Here is a 13798-nt window from a genome sequence, read left to right as displayed (position 1 = left end):
CCTGTCGCCTTTTCTGTAGAGGACAGGAAGCGGAGTTTCTGTAAGTTATTTCTTAATAAAGTCTTTGCTATCTTAAAGTTTAATTTGTCTTGGGGTTTTTATTTCGTTCTCTACTAACGAATTTTTTAAAAATACATTTTGATGTTACTGTTTCTTTTAAATGTGTGGGGATCCAAATTACTGGACCCTTATCCAGAAAACCCCAGGTCGCAAACTTTCTGGATAATGGATCCCATACCTGTAGTTGAAAAGGCATTGGAAATGAAATGGGTTATAAGTGTCTTCGTGCAGTATCTCCACAGCATTGTCTGCAACATCAGTGCAACAAGTTCTTGATGTTTTGCCATCAATACGCCTTTAGTATTTCCACGTAACTGTTCTGACTTCTATAAAGCAGTACACTCTATAAAGACGGAGCATTATGCCGTGCATTGAGATTCTGTGCAACGCTTTACAAGAAATGAAGCCTAGCTCATAAAATAGATTCAATAACTATCATGCAAGGTTAATAATCAGGCTATTTTTCTACCTTTAGGGACATATTTAATTGTTTTAGTTAGCTCGCTGTTTTACATTTGTAATTCTGATACCTGCCCGTGGGCATTTTCTTTCCTCTATCCAGAAAATCTTTTAATATGACATTTATCTGAGCTGATATTAGGTCTTTCTTGGAACATTTGAAAGCACTTCCGCAGGCTTGAGCTGTAATTGGGGTATGACTGACAAAAAGATTTGAGTTGCTTGGAGTTCAGTAGCTTGGAAAATCAACAAGTGTATATTAGTCTACTTGTAAGATCTAGTGGCATATTTATCAAGGGTCGAATTTCAAATTTGAAAAACTTCGAAATTCGAATTCAAAAAGACCAATTGAAATGTAATCAAAGGGTGTTTTTTACCTAATAGGTCCGTTTTCGATCGAATTAGAATGGTACGAATTGATTTTTCAAAGTCCAACAATTGATACCAAATGGGTTCTAGGAGGTCCCCCCCCATAGGCTAAAACAGCAATTTGGCAGGTTTTAGATGGCAAATGGTCAAAGACTAATTTTTGAAGAGACAGTACATGATAAATTTCGAAATTCTAATTTTTTTTTTTTTTTCAAATTCGAATCAAATATGGACTATTCCCTAGTCGCAGTACACAAAAATTAGCTCGAAATTAGAATTTTTTTTATTCGAATTTTCACTTCGACCAATGATAAATCTGCCCCCCTAGTGTTATCAATGGGTTTGTTGGGCCATACACACCAGTGCTTACTTTTTCAAATCATGCTCACTTTGTAACTTTAATAACTCGTCTCTCTCTCTCTATTGATTTATCATAACCTTAGTTGCTCTTCTTCGGAAACTCTTTGGATCTGACATTAGTGAACTATAACATAATATAACCAGTGATGGGCGAATTTGTCCCATTTCGCTTCGCCAAAAAATTAGCGAAACAGTGAAAAATTTACGAACCGCATTGAAGTCAATCTGCGTCTGCTTCAATTTTTATACGAACGCCTATGTCCAAATGCATTAAAGTCAATGGGCGTCCGAATAATTTTGACACGCAACAATTTTTATGCGAGCGACTATTCTGACGCGTGCCCAAATGTTTTTGACGCTGCAGATTTTTTGCTTTTTCTCAGCAACTTCGCAAATTTATTCACCGGTGGCAACGTGGAAACAAATAATGTTTTGGGGAGGTTTGGTGACAAATGCTATGGGTGTACTGTTGTGTACCAAGTTCAGGTATGTAATCTGGAAACCCATCCAGAAAGCTCCAAGCTTGTACTTGATCCCAACTAAGATATAAGTAATCCTTATTGGAGACACAGCTGAATAGAATGCTATACCAAGACAGAAACTAGTGTTGGTTAATGATAATTGTTTAGTTTAATTATCTGTTGATTAGTGAGACTCCACTAGACTTCAATGATTAGACTTCAACGTTTTCATACACTGAAAAGGTGCGCACGGTGCAGAAATAACGTAGGAGCAGGCTACTTTGATGTTAATATCCATGATGGAAAGCTTTACCCCCAAAATGTATTCTAAAGCAACAGATCAGTGGTATATTAAAGTACCTTACCAAACTGGTATATATATTTAAGTAAACATTGCCCTTTTTTGCCTTGAACCACCATTTTGTGATGGTCTGTGTGCTGCCTCAGAGATCACCTGACCAGAAATACTACAACTCTAACTGTAACAGGAAGATGTGTGGAAGCAAAAGACACAACTCTGTCTGTTAATTGGCTCATGTGACCTAATATGTATGGTTTGTTTGGTTTGTGTGCACCGTGAATCCTAGGGGACGCCCCTTAGTTTTTAAAATGAAATTTTCTATTTAGGATTACCCAATGTCACATACTACTAAGAAGTATATTATTGTGAAAATGGTTTATTTACATGAAGCAGGGTTTTACATATGAGCTGTTTTATGCAATATATTTTATAGAGACCTACATTGTTTGGGGGGTATAGTTTTCCTTTAATGCAGCATTCCTTCAGCACATTTTGTCATTTTGAAGACTGTCTGATGCATACATATATACCGTATTTCCTTTTTTTCTGAATTCACATTTTAAGTAATTATATGTCATAATTATGTTCCATTTTTATACTTTATAATTTCTCATAAGCCTACTTCTAGTCAAAGAATTTTTTTATATTTTTTTTTGGTAGGGCTTTTGGTTGTTTGTGCTTTAATATTATTTGAAGCTTTGCTGAACCCGGTAAACTTTGATCTTAAGCTGGCCATACATGAAAAGATTAGCCCATTGGGCAAGGTCTCCAAATGAGCAGATCTCTCCCGATATGCTCACCTTGAGGTGGGCGATATTGGCTGCTCCAATCGTGGCCCTATGAACGATCGGATCACAACGCCGGTAATGAAGGCTGTGGACACGAGGACCGCATCAACAAACCAATACTGTTAGCCTGTTTATGGCCACCTTTAGTTTGGACAGACGAGATATGCCCATATTTTTTCCTCAGGATTTTCAAGTCTGCCCGATTTTCACCCCAATATACGTTGGGGAAGCTGTTGGAGTGCCCCATACACTGGCCAATAAGTTTTCCATTTGGTCTATTTGCAGCTTTTATTAGCCTGTGTATGGCCATCTTCAGTTTGGACAGACAAGAGATATGCCCATATTTTTCCCATGTTAGTAGTGTGAGATTTGATGTAGTAGATATTAATGCAATAACCTCAATGAAAGTAGATCAGTCTAGGCATCCCCGTTTTAGCTCATACAGTACATTATAGAAGTAACTAAATTGTAAATCTTCTACACACAGAGTAATTGGTTCAATCTGGTTGAACAAGTCCTGCGTGCCACCTATGTAAATGATGGTGTGTTACATATACAAGAATGGAATTGAGCTCATTGTTTACTCTATTTATTTCTATGTTCATCTCATGTTTCCCATTTTCCATCTTTTATTATGATTCTGAGTTAAAATCTGAGCACACATTTTGTAATATATATATATATATATATATATATATATATAAATAAATAAATGCATTGCTTATTTGGTTTATACTTGGTTTATATTTATGTGAGATTTCATGGACTTTATTTTATTGTTTTGGGATTGATGTTTCATTTGGCTTTGGAAGATAAACCTAAATTGTTTAATACACCTACTCTTGATAAATTGCTTTCTTGCCTGATTCTGAAATAGCTCGTATATTTCTAATCTTGTTGCCCTTTTGGTAAGAGAAAGAAAAATACGCTGTATTGTTCCAGATTTATGCCCTCTGTTCTTGCTAAATTCCACAAAAGCACTTTTCAGTTTCAGTCATGGCGTGGATACAGTAAATATTTTTGTTTAGTAAATAAAACAAAAACTCCATGCACAATTGTATAAATATCACAGCATTTTCTTAGGGCCACTGTGCTGTCTTAGAGGTGCAACAGCTCTGTAAATAAGAATATGTTCTGCTCTGAACTTTGTCACAAGGATTTTTCCTGCACTTTCCTTTTTTTTTTTTTTAAAACCCACATTCTGCAATTTCAGCAGATAATTGTTTTAATTTACTTTTACTACAGGTGCAGTAATTTTATTGGGTAGGACCAATATGTTTCGTTTCAATCATCCGAAAGAAGCAGCTAAATTGAGAGAAAAAAGAAAGGTAAAGGAAGTCTTAATTATACTGAATGGTCTGAATTTTTGCTCCATAGTGAACAGATTAAACGCCGGAATGTAATTATATGTTTTGAAATGACTGAAATTATCTACTCAACGAAACAATGGCTATGAGTTTGGGAAGTAAAGTGGGATCTTAATGTTTCTAGATCATCTTCTATAAAGTAAAATTATAAACTGAGGGGAATTCAACGTATGAACGTTTTTCCACAAATTTGTTGTTGAGTTTGTGGATTTTTTTAAAAAAGATCTATAAATTTGAGATGTATTAAGTGTAAAAAACACGAAAATGACTAATCCAAAACTTCACAGGTAAAAGTTGTCAAGGTCCTTTGAAAGTCAAATGGAGCTGCGCTGATCCTATTGGGCCGCTTTAAATCAGTTTGGACTTTTAGAGGTTTTCATATTTTGTGTTTGCTAAGTATTGTCAGAAAAACTACATTTTTTAGAGGTTTTCGAGGTGTTTGTATTTTTTAGCACGTTGTTCATCGTAATTTTCCATTCGTACTTTTTTTATGCAGATTTTTTAATAAATTTCATAACATTCTTAGTTATGAGTTTGTGAGTTTAGTCGTGGTTTCAAAAATCTCTAAAATCACTAACATTCAATCTTTGGCAAATGATTGTCTTTTGAAATGATTTTCATGTTGACCATTTTTCCTCTTGTTTCAGAGCGGCCTACTTTCTTCTTTCAGTTTATCAATGACAGATCTATCCAAGTCTTGTGAGAACCTTTCAGCTGTAATGCTTTATAATCCTGGGTAAGAAAAAAAAGTTATCTTTGTTTCTCAATATAGTGCATATTAAGTAGATAGCTGGATAATAGTGGCTTTAGAGACAGAGTCAGTGGGTCTCATCAAACTCACTTGGACAAATTTATTGACAGCATCCCAGGCAGCAATTGACTAATATATACAGACGTTATCTGCCAGTGGATGGCTAATTAAAAAAAATGTTTCCTCTCTCTCCTAAGAGTCTGTACTGGTGTTGTTGTGCATTTTGTTGAGTTAGTCATTTTCCTGTTACAACACGTAACAGACAGCTGCCAAGAGGATCCTTGCATGCAAGAGCAACAATAAACTTTTGTTGTGATGACCATAGGTAAGGTTGAAATCATCCAATTAGCCCCACCAAACCTGTGCAGGTGTGGTCAGCTTGTGTCTCGGCAGTTAATACGTTATTGGGGAGAAAGGGGTTTCTGGTGATCACTTCCATTGTTTTGATTGGTCTAGTGTACTTGACACAAAATATGGAAGCAATAATGCTGATTGTGAGGAGGTGGCTAAGTAATTGTTTAGTCGTTTACTACTTGGGGGTGCCAAATGTTAGGCACCCCCAAGTGAATGTATTTACTTACCTGAAACCCACGGGCCGGTGCTCCTATCAGTAAAAAAACTGCTCCGGGCCTGTGTTATTCCAGCGAGCACCACGGAGCACTTCTCTTCCGGCTTCTTATTTTTTCTCACGGCTGCGCATGCGCATTAGAATGAAGAGCCAAAGTTTTACTTAAAAGTTGGCTTTTTCATTCTACTGCGCATGCATCTGCCCCAGGAAATTTGAAGAAAGAAGAAGCCGGAAGAGAAGCGCTCCATGGTGCTCGCTGGAATGACCCCGGGCCGGTGCAGTTTTCTGCTGATAGGAGCACCGGCCCGTGGGTTTCAGGTAAGTAAATACATTCACTTGGGGGTGCCTAACATTTGGCACCCCCAAGTGGTAAACAACATTCCTTCTCCTTTAATATTTGAATTAAAAGTATAAGTATGCCTTTTATTTTGAAATCCCTTAAAATTACAGCCCTCATAATAACATACCTTTTCCCCTCCATTTAGTCTTATTTCGTTTATCTACCACAAGCAGCTAAACTGCAGCTCTTTTGGTTACTTCCTTGACTAGCATGGAGCTCCACCCCTTGTGTGCTTCTTCTCTCTCCATTGGAATAGAGGCAGTAACTATGCCCAGTAGGCACCTCTTTGAAGTCTTTATAGTTGGACAGAGAAGGAGAGCTCAGGGGGTGGAGCTTCACGGTAGACAAGGAAGTAATCTAAAAGAGCTGCAGTTATAATAGAGAAACGAAATAAGACTAAATGGAGGCAGAAAGGTATGTTATTCTGGGCGCTGTTTAGAATAATTTTAGCGAGAGAGAAAATAACGAGAGAGAAAAAAGTTTACTTGTATTTAAAAATGCTGTCAAAATTTCCTGATCGACTGTTTATTAGAAGTATGTTTAGTGATTATTTATGGTAGGCAATTACCTGCTTAATTGTAATGTCATACTGTAAGATGATAGATGATACATCAGTCAGAGTATATCAGCAAGACGTATCGGAGAGATACAAGGAACAAGCCCATTTTAATGACCTGAACAAAACCACACAGGATAAAAAAAAAAGCTGGATATTCACAATGAAAGATATAGCCAGGGTCACTCGGGAAAACAATTCTTTTTTAAGGACCGGGACTATTTCTTGTGGGAATAGACAACAGTATTAAGTGGGTAGGGAAATAATAGAATGCAAGCTGTTAATATTACCTTTGTATTTATATAGATGGTCAGTAAAACATTATTTATTCTGCATGTTTTGTTTATTTAAAATCTGCATTTAATTATTGCTTGTCAGAGCTGGAATCCTTATTCACAGACTAGTTATTTCTAGCTCAGTAAGAAAGCAACACAAAACAGTTAGTGCTGTAAATGGTCGGTATAACATGCCTGTAAGAGAGAGAGAGAGAGAGAGAAAAGGGATGAAGCAGGTTCATGCTCCAGCAGCAAGTACATGCTTTGAAGGATGCTCTGCAGGTTTGAGATGTGGTTACTTTTGTGCTGAGTGTAGATGAACCGCACCTCTCACCCTTTCCACTATGCTTCCTACGGTCCTACTTTTGTGCTGAAGCCAACTTTCATTGCTTTGCTGGTAACCGGTCTCCATAACATGTTAATATTCATGATACCTACTTGATCATGTATGTCATTGTTCATGTGTAAATGTATACACATTTACAACACCATACATAATCTAAGCAAAAGCACAAATGTACATACAAGGGGTTATTTACTAAAATCTGCATGTATCTCATATTTTATTAAAAAAAAAAAACACAACCAAACTCGATTTTATCTTATTTATTAATAAAAAAAAAAACGATTTAATTGGATTGCGGAAAACTCAAGCAAAAACCCGAATCACACAAATTGTCAGGATTTTTTTCCGAATTGCTCGAATTTTTCAGGCTTTTTTTTTTTTTCCGAGTTTTTGCCCAAAAAAACCCCCAGAAAAAGACTGATTTTTGGGCTAAACCCAGCGCAGACCACAAAAACTTGAAATTGGGATAGGTGCTCTCTCATTGACTTATACAGGGCCTCAACAGGTCTGTGATGGCGGATTTTCGGATTCAGGCTTTTTGTAGCATCGGGGTGTAATAAATCTTGAATAAATTGAGGTTTTTTTCCTCTAAATATGTGAGTTTTCTAGTGAACAATTTTTTTTTTTTTTTTCGAGATTTTAACATTTGAATTTTAATAAATAACCCCCACAGGTATGCGATCTGTTATCGAAAACTCATTAGCTGTGGATTACAGGAAGGCCATCTCTCATCGACTCCATTTTAATCAAATAATTCAAGTTTTTAAAAAATGATTTGCCTTTTGTCTGTAATAATAAAATAGTACCTTGTACTTGATCCCAACTAAGATAAAATTAATCCTTATTGGAAGCAAAACCAGCCTATTGGGTTTATTTCATGTTTACGTGATTTTCTAGTAGACTTAAAGTATAAAGAACCAAATTACTGAAAGACCCCTTATCCCTAGGTCCAATGCATTCTGGATAGCAGGTCCCATACGTGTATATTATACTGTACCATATATTGCACTTCATGCTATAGGTTTTCCTGAATACCATCCTTTACTTGATCAGATTATAGCAATTGTAGAATGATAAGAAATGAAAAAAGGGCTGTCTATGAATTTTTACCTAATGTACACTTGGTAAGAACTTAAGTGACGTATACAATGACTCTGAAAAGAATAGCAACCTCAAAGTGCGCAACATGGAATTACTTTGGAGGCTCAACATGGAATTACTTTGGAGGCTAAAGAAAACAGTTGTGAGCATTTTGGAAAAGCCAAAATGTAGTGGTTCAACAGGGGTTTATGTGGCAAATTACTAGGCACCATTCTGGATAACCGGTCTCATACCTGTATAATTTATGCCTGACTGATATCTACAAATTAAATAAGTCCTTGCTATAAGATGTGTTGATATCGGGGAATGTGGTCTGACCCAACTTTATTATCACTTAATAGTTCAAAGTGCCCAAAACTGCTCCGCCTTCCATAAACCTAGCATTCTCTACACGTCTTTGGGGGAATGGGTGTGGTTGAGTAAATCAAGTAAGTATAAGCTATGAACTTGTAAAATGTATAAATATATGGAGCGAAAAATCGAATGGGGCAGAAATAATGCTTTTAAAGCTTGCGTTTTTAACATTAAAAATACAATAAAAGGAGTTGTACATATGACATCAATATATCTAAAATGAAATAGTTGGATGTGGATCTTGATAAGAAAAAAACAATTGTGTGGATCATGAGGATTTAAACCATGTAGCCACTGTTATCAAGATGTTGGAATATGCCTCACTTTTTAAGTATATGCATGGAAATTGTGGTGCTTATTATACAAATGCAAGCCAATGGACTTTCATGGTCTACAGCCAGTGTGTTTCCCATTGATGATACTGAAAAGTTCTAGCACATGCTATAGCCCTAAATCTGTGTATCCACAAATAGGAATTGTTCTCCCTCTTACCATATTTATGGTCAAAGGCTTAAAGGGGACCTGTCACCCAAAAAAAAAAAAAAAATATTCAAAATCCTATTTTATCACATTAGTCAAGAAAAATTAACCTTAATTACATTTTATAAATTATTTGAATCTTGTTTCCTTTTGTCTGGGAATTCATAATTATAGCAAGCAGGCAGGAATAATTATAGCAAGCAGACAGAATCTTGTTTGTGCACCAGAATGGGGAACCTGATGTCCATCCCCATGCCCTGGCTACACAATTAAACCATGAAGATAACAGGGGAATGTGTGGAGAGCAGTGACATCTAGGAAGTGCTGAATGGAAAGTGAAAGTAATTGTCTGCCCCGCCTTTATGTCTAGGCATAGAGGAGGGGCAGACGATATTTGATTGACAGCTGAGATTTTTATATGAGCTTACAACAGCTTTGAATGATTTAATAAAAAATAGAAATTGGATTTTGTGTTTAATTTGAAAAGCACTTTTTTTATACAGATGTTTTTTGTCTGGGTGACAGGTCTACTTTAAGGCAATGGCAAATAGGGAGTTTAAATTGACACAGGTCTCAAACGTGGAACCGTTATCAGTCAGAATGACCTGTGATGGAAACCACTATCCATTGAAGGGGAATTATTGCAGACACTTATGCCAGTGGGTCAATATCATTTCAACATTTGGAAGCATTCCTGACTAATACCCACCGACTAGCACAACTGTTGGCCATAGACGGCATGGTTCCATTCAAGGCAATATAAAGCATTTGCTCATAGAGAAGGGAGTTTTAGACACCATGGTTCTCTGAGCCTTGCACGGCTGTATCAAATCATCTTTCCAACTCAGTCTTGGCTTGTTCTTAAGCTTACAATAGTGATCATCTGAATGCTATCAGACTGCCTCACTAGTCAGATGATGTTCATTGTGTCTCCTCCTAAATGTTCTCGTAAAATCAGCAAACTAACCTTACCTAGAGTGAATATACCCTTAAGAAAGAATTTATTTTCTGTCCCCTGAAACAGTGAAAATAAGCTACTTTAATCAGACTTGACTTTGGCAGAGAAATAAATCTCTACAAGATCTATAGCTGAAAACATCCCAGCGAAAAGCCAGGAGCATCCAAAAGCATATGAATAAATATTTCCAAGCGAGAGTTAAAGGCTGTGTGTAATATGTCACAACAGCTACAGGGAACAAACAGATCAATCTAGGACCTGCAGTAGGAAAGCTAATGCAATAATGCTGAAACGAAAACCTTCAAACTTATATTGTTTGAGATAGACACATCTTATGAAGTTCTGTTGCCTGAATGATTGGTTGGTTCTTAATCCATTGTTTTTTTCTACATCATCATAAAACACTCTTTTATTAAGATACTATTTGTGAGCATACTTAAAGTGATAGTGACACTTTCCACATTTATCAGGATTTATCACTTTGATGAGCTCTTTCATGAGAGACACACTACTGCAGATTGCAACCCCCCCCCCCCCCAGCTTCCCTGCATACTCCTGTTACCGATCCTTTAGTAGAACCTCTCTCCAATGCCTCAGAAGTTGAAGTCGGGCTTCTGGAGGCAGTCCAAAGTTTCAGTAGACTGCAGACAAATGTAAATAATGCCCCAGCCTATTGTGAGTTTAGCCCACCCTCAAAGCAAAGCATTGACTGCTGGAACATTGGGCTAAGGAGTCCGTCTCCAACGGGGACGGGGGTACAGAGTTTAACATGGAGGCAGCAGAGAGTTTATTAAAGGGATGGTGACATGTTTCTGATGAAAGTGAAATGTGTCACTATCCCTTTAAATATGAGATGAGATAAAATATCAGATGAGACTAGCTGAACTTAATTAACTAAAAGTGTCTTACTTAATAGTCCCTATGTCAGACATAATGAAATATGGCAAGCCATGCAAGTGTCCCTGTAGCATTAATGCATTTGTTGAGGTTGGGGCCCTATAGTGAGATCTGGCTGAAGTTAAATGTTAGTAGGGTAGGCAGAGAGTCCTGCAGAGGGTCAGTTACCTGCAAAAAAAGCGGGCACCCTGCGGAATGAGGGGAGGATTTTCAGGTGCGGGTATAGCCACGGGTTGGGTTGCGGTTCTCATCTTTTAAAGTTTTACAAAACTTGTTTCTGTCCCGCCCACTTTTGATGATGTCACTTCTGGTTTACAGCACCATCACTTCCTGTTTAATGGTGGTCGGCGGGTTGTGGGTCGGGTTGCGCATAAGGCAGTTGCGGGTTCCGGTAGTGGATCAAAGTGGGTAAATATGCGGGTTTGGGCTTTGGGTTGCGGGGACGGGTCAAGTCCGGGTCATAAAAATTGGTTCAGCGCAGGACTCTAGGGTAGGCCCCTATGCTTAGGGTAAGGCAGTTTCTTAATAGGTTACATTGTCACAATAATCAGTTGCTATCTTAACTGTAATTATGGGAACAGATTATATTTTATTGTTTTAAACATGGAGTAGACCCTACCTTAAGCTCACATAGCCATTGTCTTTTTAACATTAAAATGAACTATGATGCTTGACTAGCCTGATGGACCAATCCGCCTCCATTAGACATGCTTTTTTTGTCATTTTAAACACTTTTTTTTAAAATTTCAAACCTATGTTTATAGCAAAACAGTTAATGGATACTAGTTAATTTGCTAAAAATAATTATAGCAGTATTACCCGGAATGGAACATTTTTAGAAGAAAATAGGGGTCTTTCACAATGCCCCACGCAGTTTGAAAAAAGGCCAAAATCATCTCTTACACCCCTTAGTGTTCATGCACTTGTGCCCCCAAGGGTCAAGAATGATCCCGAATTTCTTAAGCAGCTCTGTTGGACTTTGGCATTAAGTCCTAAAGTTCTGGTTTCATATTAATACAGGATTAAATACAGTGCAATACAAAGCAATGTCTGATTACATTATTTCATTTTTATTCATGATTATGACCCAGGGAAGGTCAACAGTTCTATAAATCAAATGTTCTACTGTTGTGCGTTTTCGGTAATTACACTGAGAAATGTTTATATCCATCAGTTTCCAACTTTTTGTTTAGAACTGTAATCACTGCATTTCACAAAATAATGGAAAGGTTGAAAATCGCGGATGTTTGTATTTAATAATAACTAGAACATCTTGGCAAAGTTGATTTTAGTGCTTCATCGTGTTTATTTTGCTATTTCAAATATCTAGCTCACCTTTTAGGATGGGTTGACAGTAGGGCATCTTATTTATTTAGAGCTAAAGACTAAATACATTATAAAGTGACCCAAACTGCATTTATTAAGGTTAATTGTGCTAATTAGATTCCATTCTCCCAGGATAAGCAGAAATGCTATCATAAATGGTGTTAGTATAGATTACTGCATGTTTGTGATATGGATGAATCTTTGGTTATTCAAGTATGTGGTTTTCAAGCAATTTGTATTAATTTTCGGTGATTTATAAAAGAAGCGGGTGGAGGGGCATCAGAAAATTACCAGTGTTCAGAACAAGAGGTCACTTATATTTACAGCAAATGAACAGCTATAAGTAAACTATCTGCACATATTATTTAGCATTCTAAATGAAATAAAACCATAACTTACTGTGTACTATGTGTTTTCTGTACCCACATAAATCTACATATAAATAAAAAGGGAAAGGGCTACGGATATGGCATCAGTTATCCGGAAACCTGGTATCCAGAAAGCTCCAAATTACTAGAAGTTCATCTGCCGTAGACTCGATTTCAATCAACTAATTCCCTTTTTCTCTGTAGTAACAAGACAGTAACGTTTACTTGATCCCAACTAAGATATAATGAATCCTTATTGTAGGCAAAGCAATCCTGTTGGGTTTATTTCATATTTAAATGATTTTCTTTTTTAGTAGACTTTAATTATGGAGATCTAAATGACTGAATTTTCCTTATCTGGAAAACCCCAGGTCCCGAGCATTCTGCCCCATAATTTATCTGCGAAAAACATAAAATTAGAAAACAAAATACTATGGAAGAAATTCTAGAAAAAAACAAAACACGAATTGGCCGCTTTTTTGCCCAAGTAATTGGTTCTGATGTAGCTAGGGTTCAAGAGCTATTGTTGTACCCAAGTTAAACACTTCAATGCACGTCTTTGTGTGAATAGCACTATTGGGGAGCAAATGATATTCATGGCTAAATATCTGGCTCGGATATCCAGTTGTATGTATATGTAATTTAGCCATGTTAGTAGCAGAAACCAGTGAAAAGACAAATATAGATTAAAACATGCAGCTATGGTGACTACAGTCTTCAGGAGATGATATTGCCAGACCAATCCATACATATTCTAAAACAGGTATGGGATCTATTATCCAGAAAGCTCCAAATTACGATAAGGCCAGTTCCCATTTTATCCAAATGTTTTAAAATATCTCTGTAATAATAAAACCGTACATTGTACTTGACCCCAACTAATGATAATATCCTTATTGGAAGCAAAACCAACCTATTGGGTTTATTAAATTAATTTCTAGTAGACTTCAGGTATGAAGATCCAAATCACAGAAAGATCCCTTATCCGGAAAAAACCCAAAGCATTCTGTTTAATAGGTACCATGCCTGTATGTAGATTATGCAGAAAGAGAATCTTTTCAGATGCGTTCATGTGTTGCCTAAAATTTGCTTTATGACTTTTTTTTAATTTCTTCTCCTCCTGTGGGTGATTTATAATTTGTCTTTAAATGTCATTTTCTTTCTTTTTTACTTATTCAATTGACCACTTTGTGTTTTCTCTCTACCTCTGGTGGCAGCCTTTTCCCTGTAAAAGGACCCATTTGTTTAAGGTAGAGAAACTCAATTTCTTTGTATTGATTGCCATGTCTGAATGTTGTGAACTTGCAAAGACT

The 13798-nt window shown here is 36.7% G+C and overlaps 1 protein-coding gene across 4 annotated transcripts in view; it reads left to right on the top strand.

Annotated features, from left to right (window-relative positions):
- Positions 1-13798, top strand: part of LOC108716574 (kinesin-like protein KIF16B) — a 163066-nt gene that overhangs the window by 95893 nt on the left and 53375 nt on the right. For 2 of the 4 annotated variants that reach the window (XM_041562627.1, XM_041562626.1), the window contains exons 16-18: positions 4044-4126; positions 4813-4901; positions 13703-13735. In XM_041562627.1, coding sequence (XP_041418561.1) covers positions 4044-4126; positions 4813-4901; positions 13703-13735 — 205 coding nt within the window. The remainder of the gene's footprint in view (positions 1-4043; positions 4127-4812; positions 4902-13702; positions 13736-13798) is intronic. The other 2 variants (XM_018262802.2, XM_018262800.2) reach the window with 1 other exon arrangement.

This window comes from Xenopus laevis, chromosome 5L (genome assembly GCF_017654675.1).
Source record: "Xenopus laevis strain J_2021 chromosome 5L, Xenopus_laevis_v10.1, whole genome shotgun sequence".
Lineage (NCBI taxonomy): Eukaryota > Metazoa > Chordata > Amphibia > Anura > Pipidae > Xenopus > Xenopus laevis.
The sequence above is the reverse complement of the archived record's forward strand: the minus strand, read 5'-3'. Positions and strand labels throughout refer to the sequence as shown.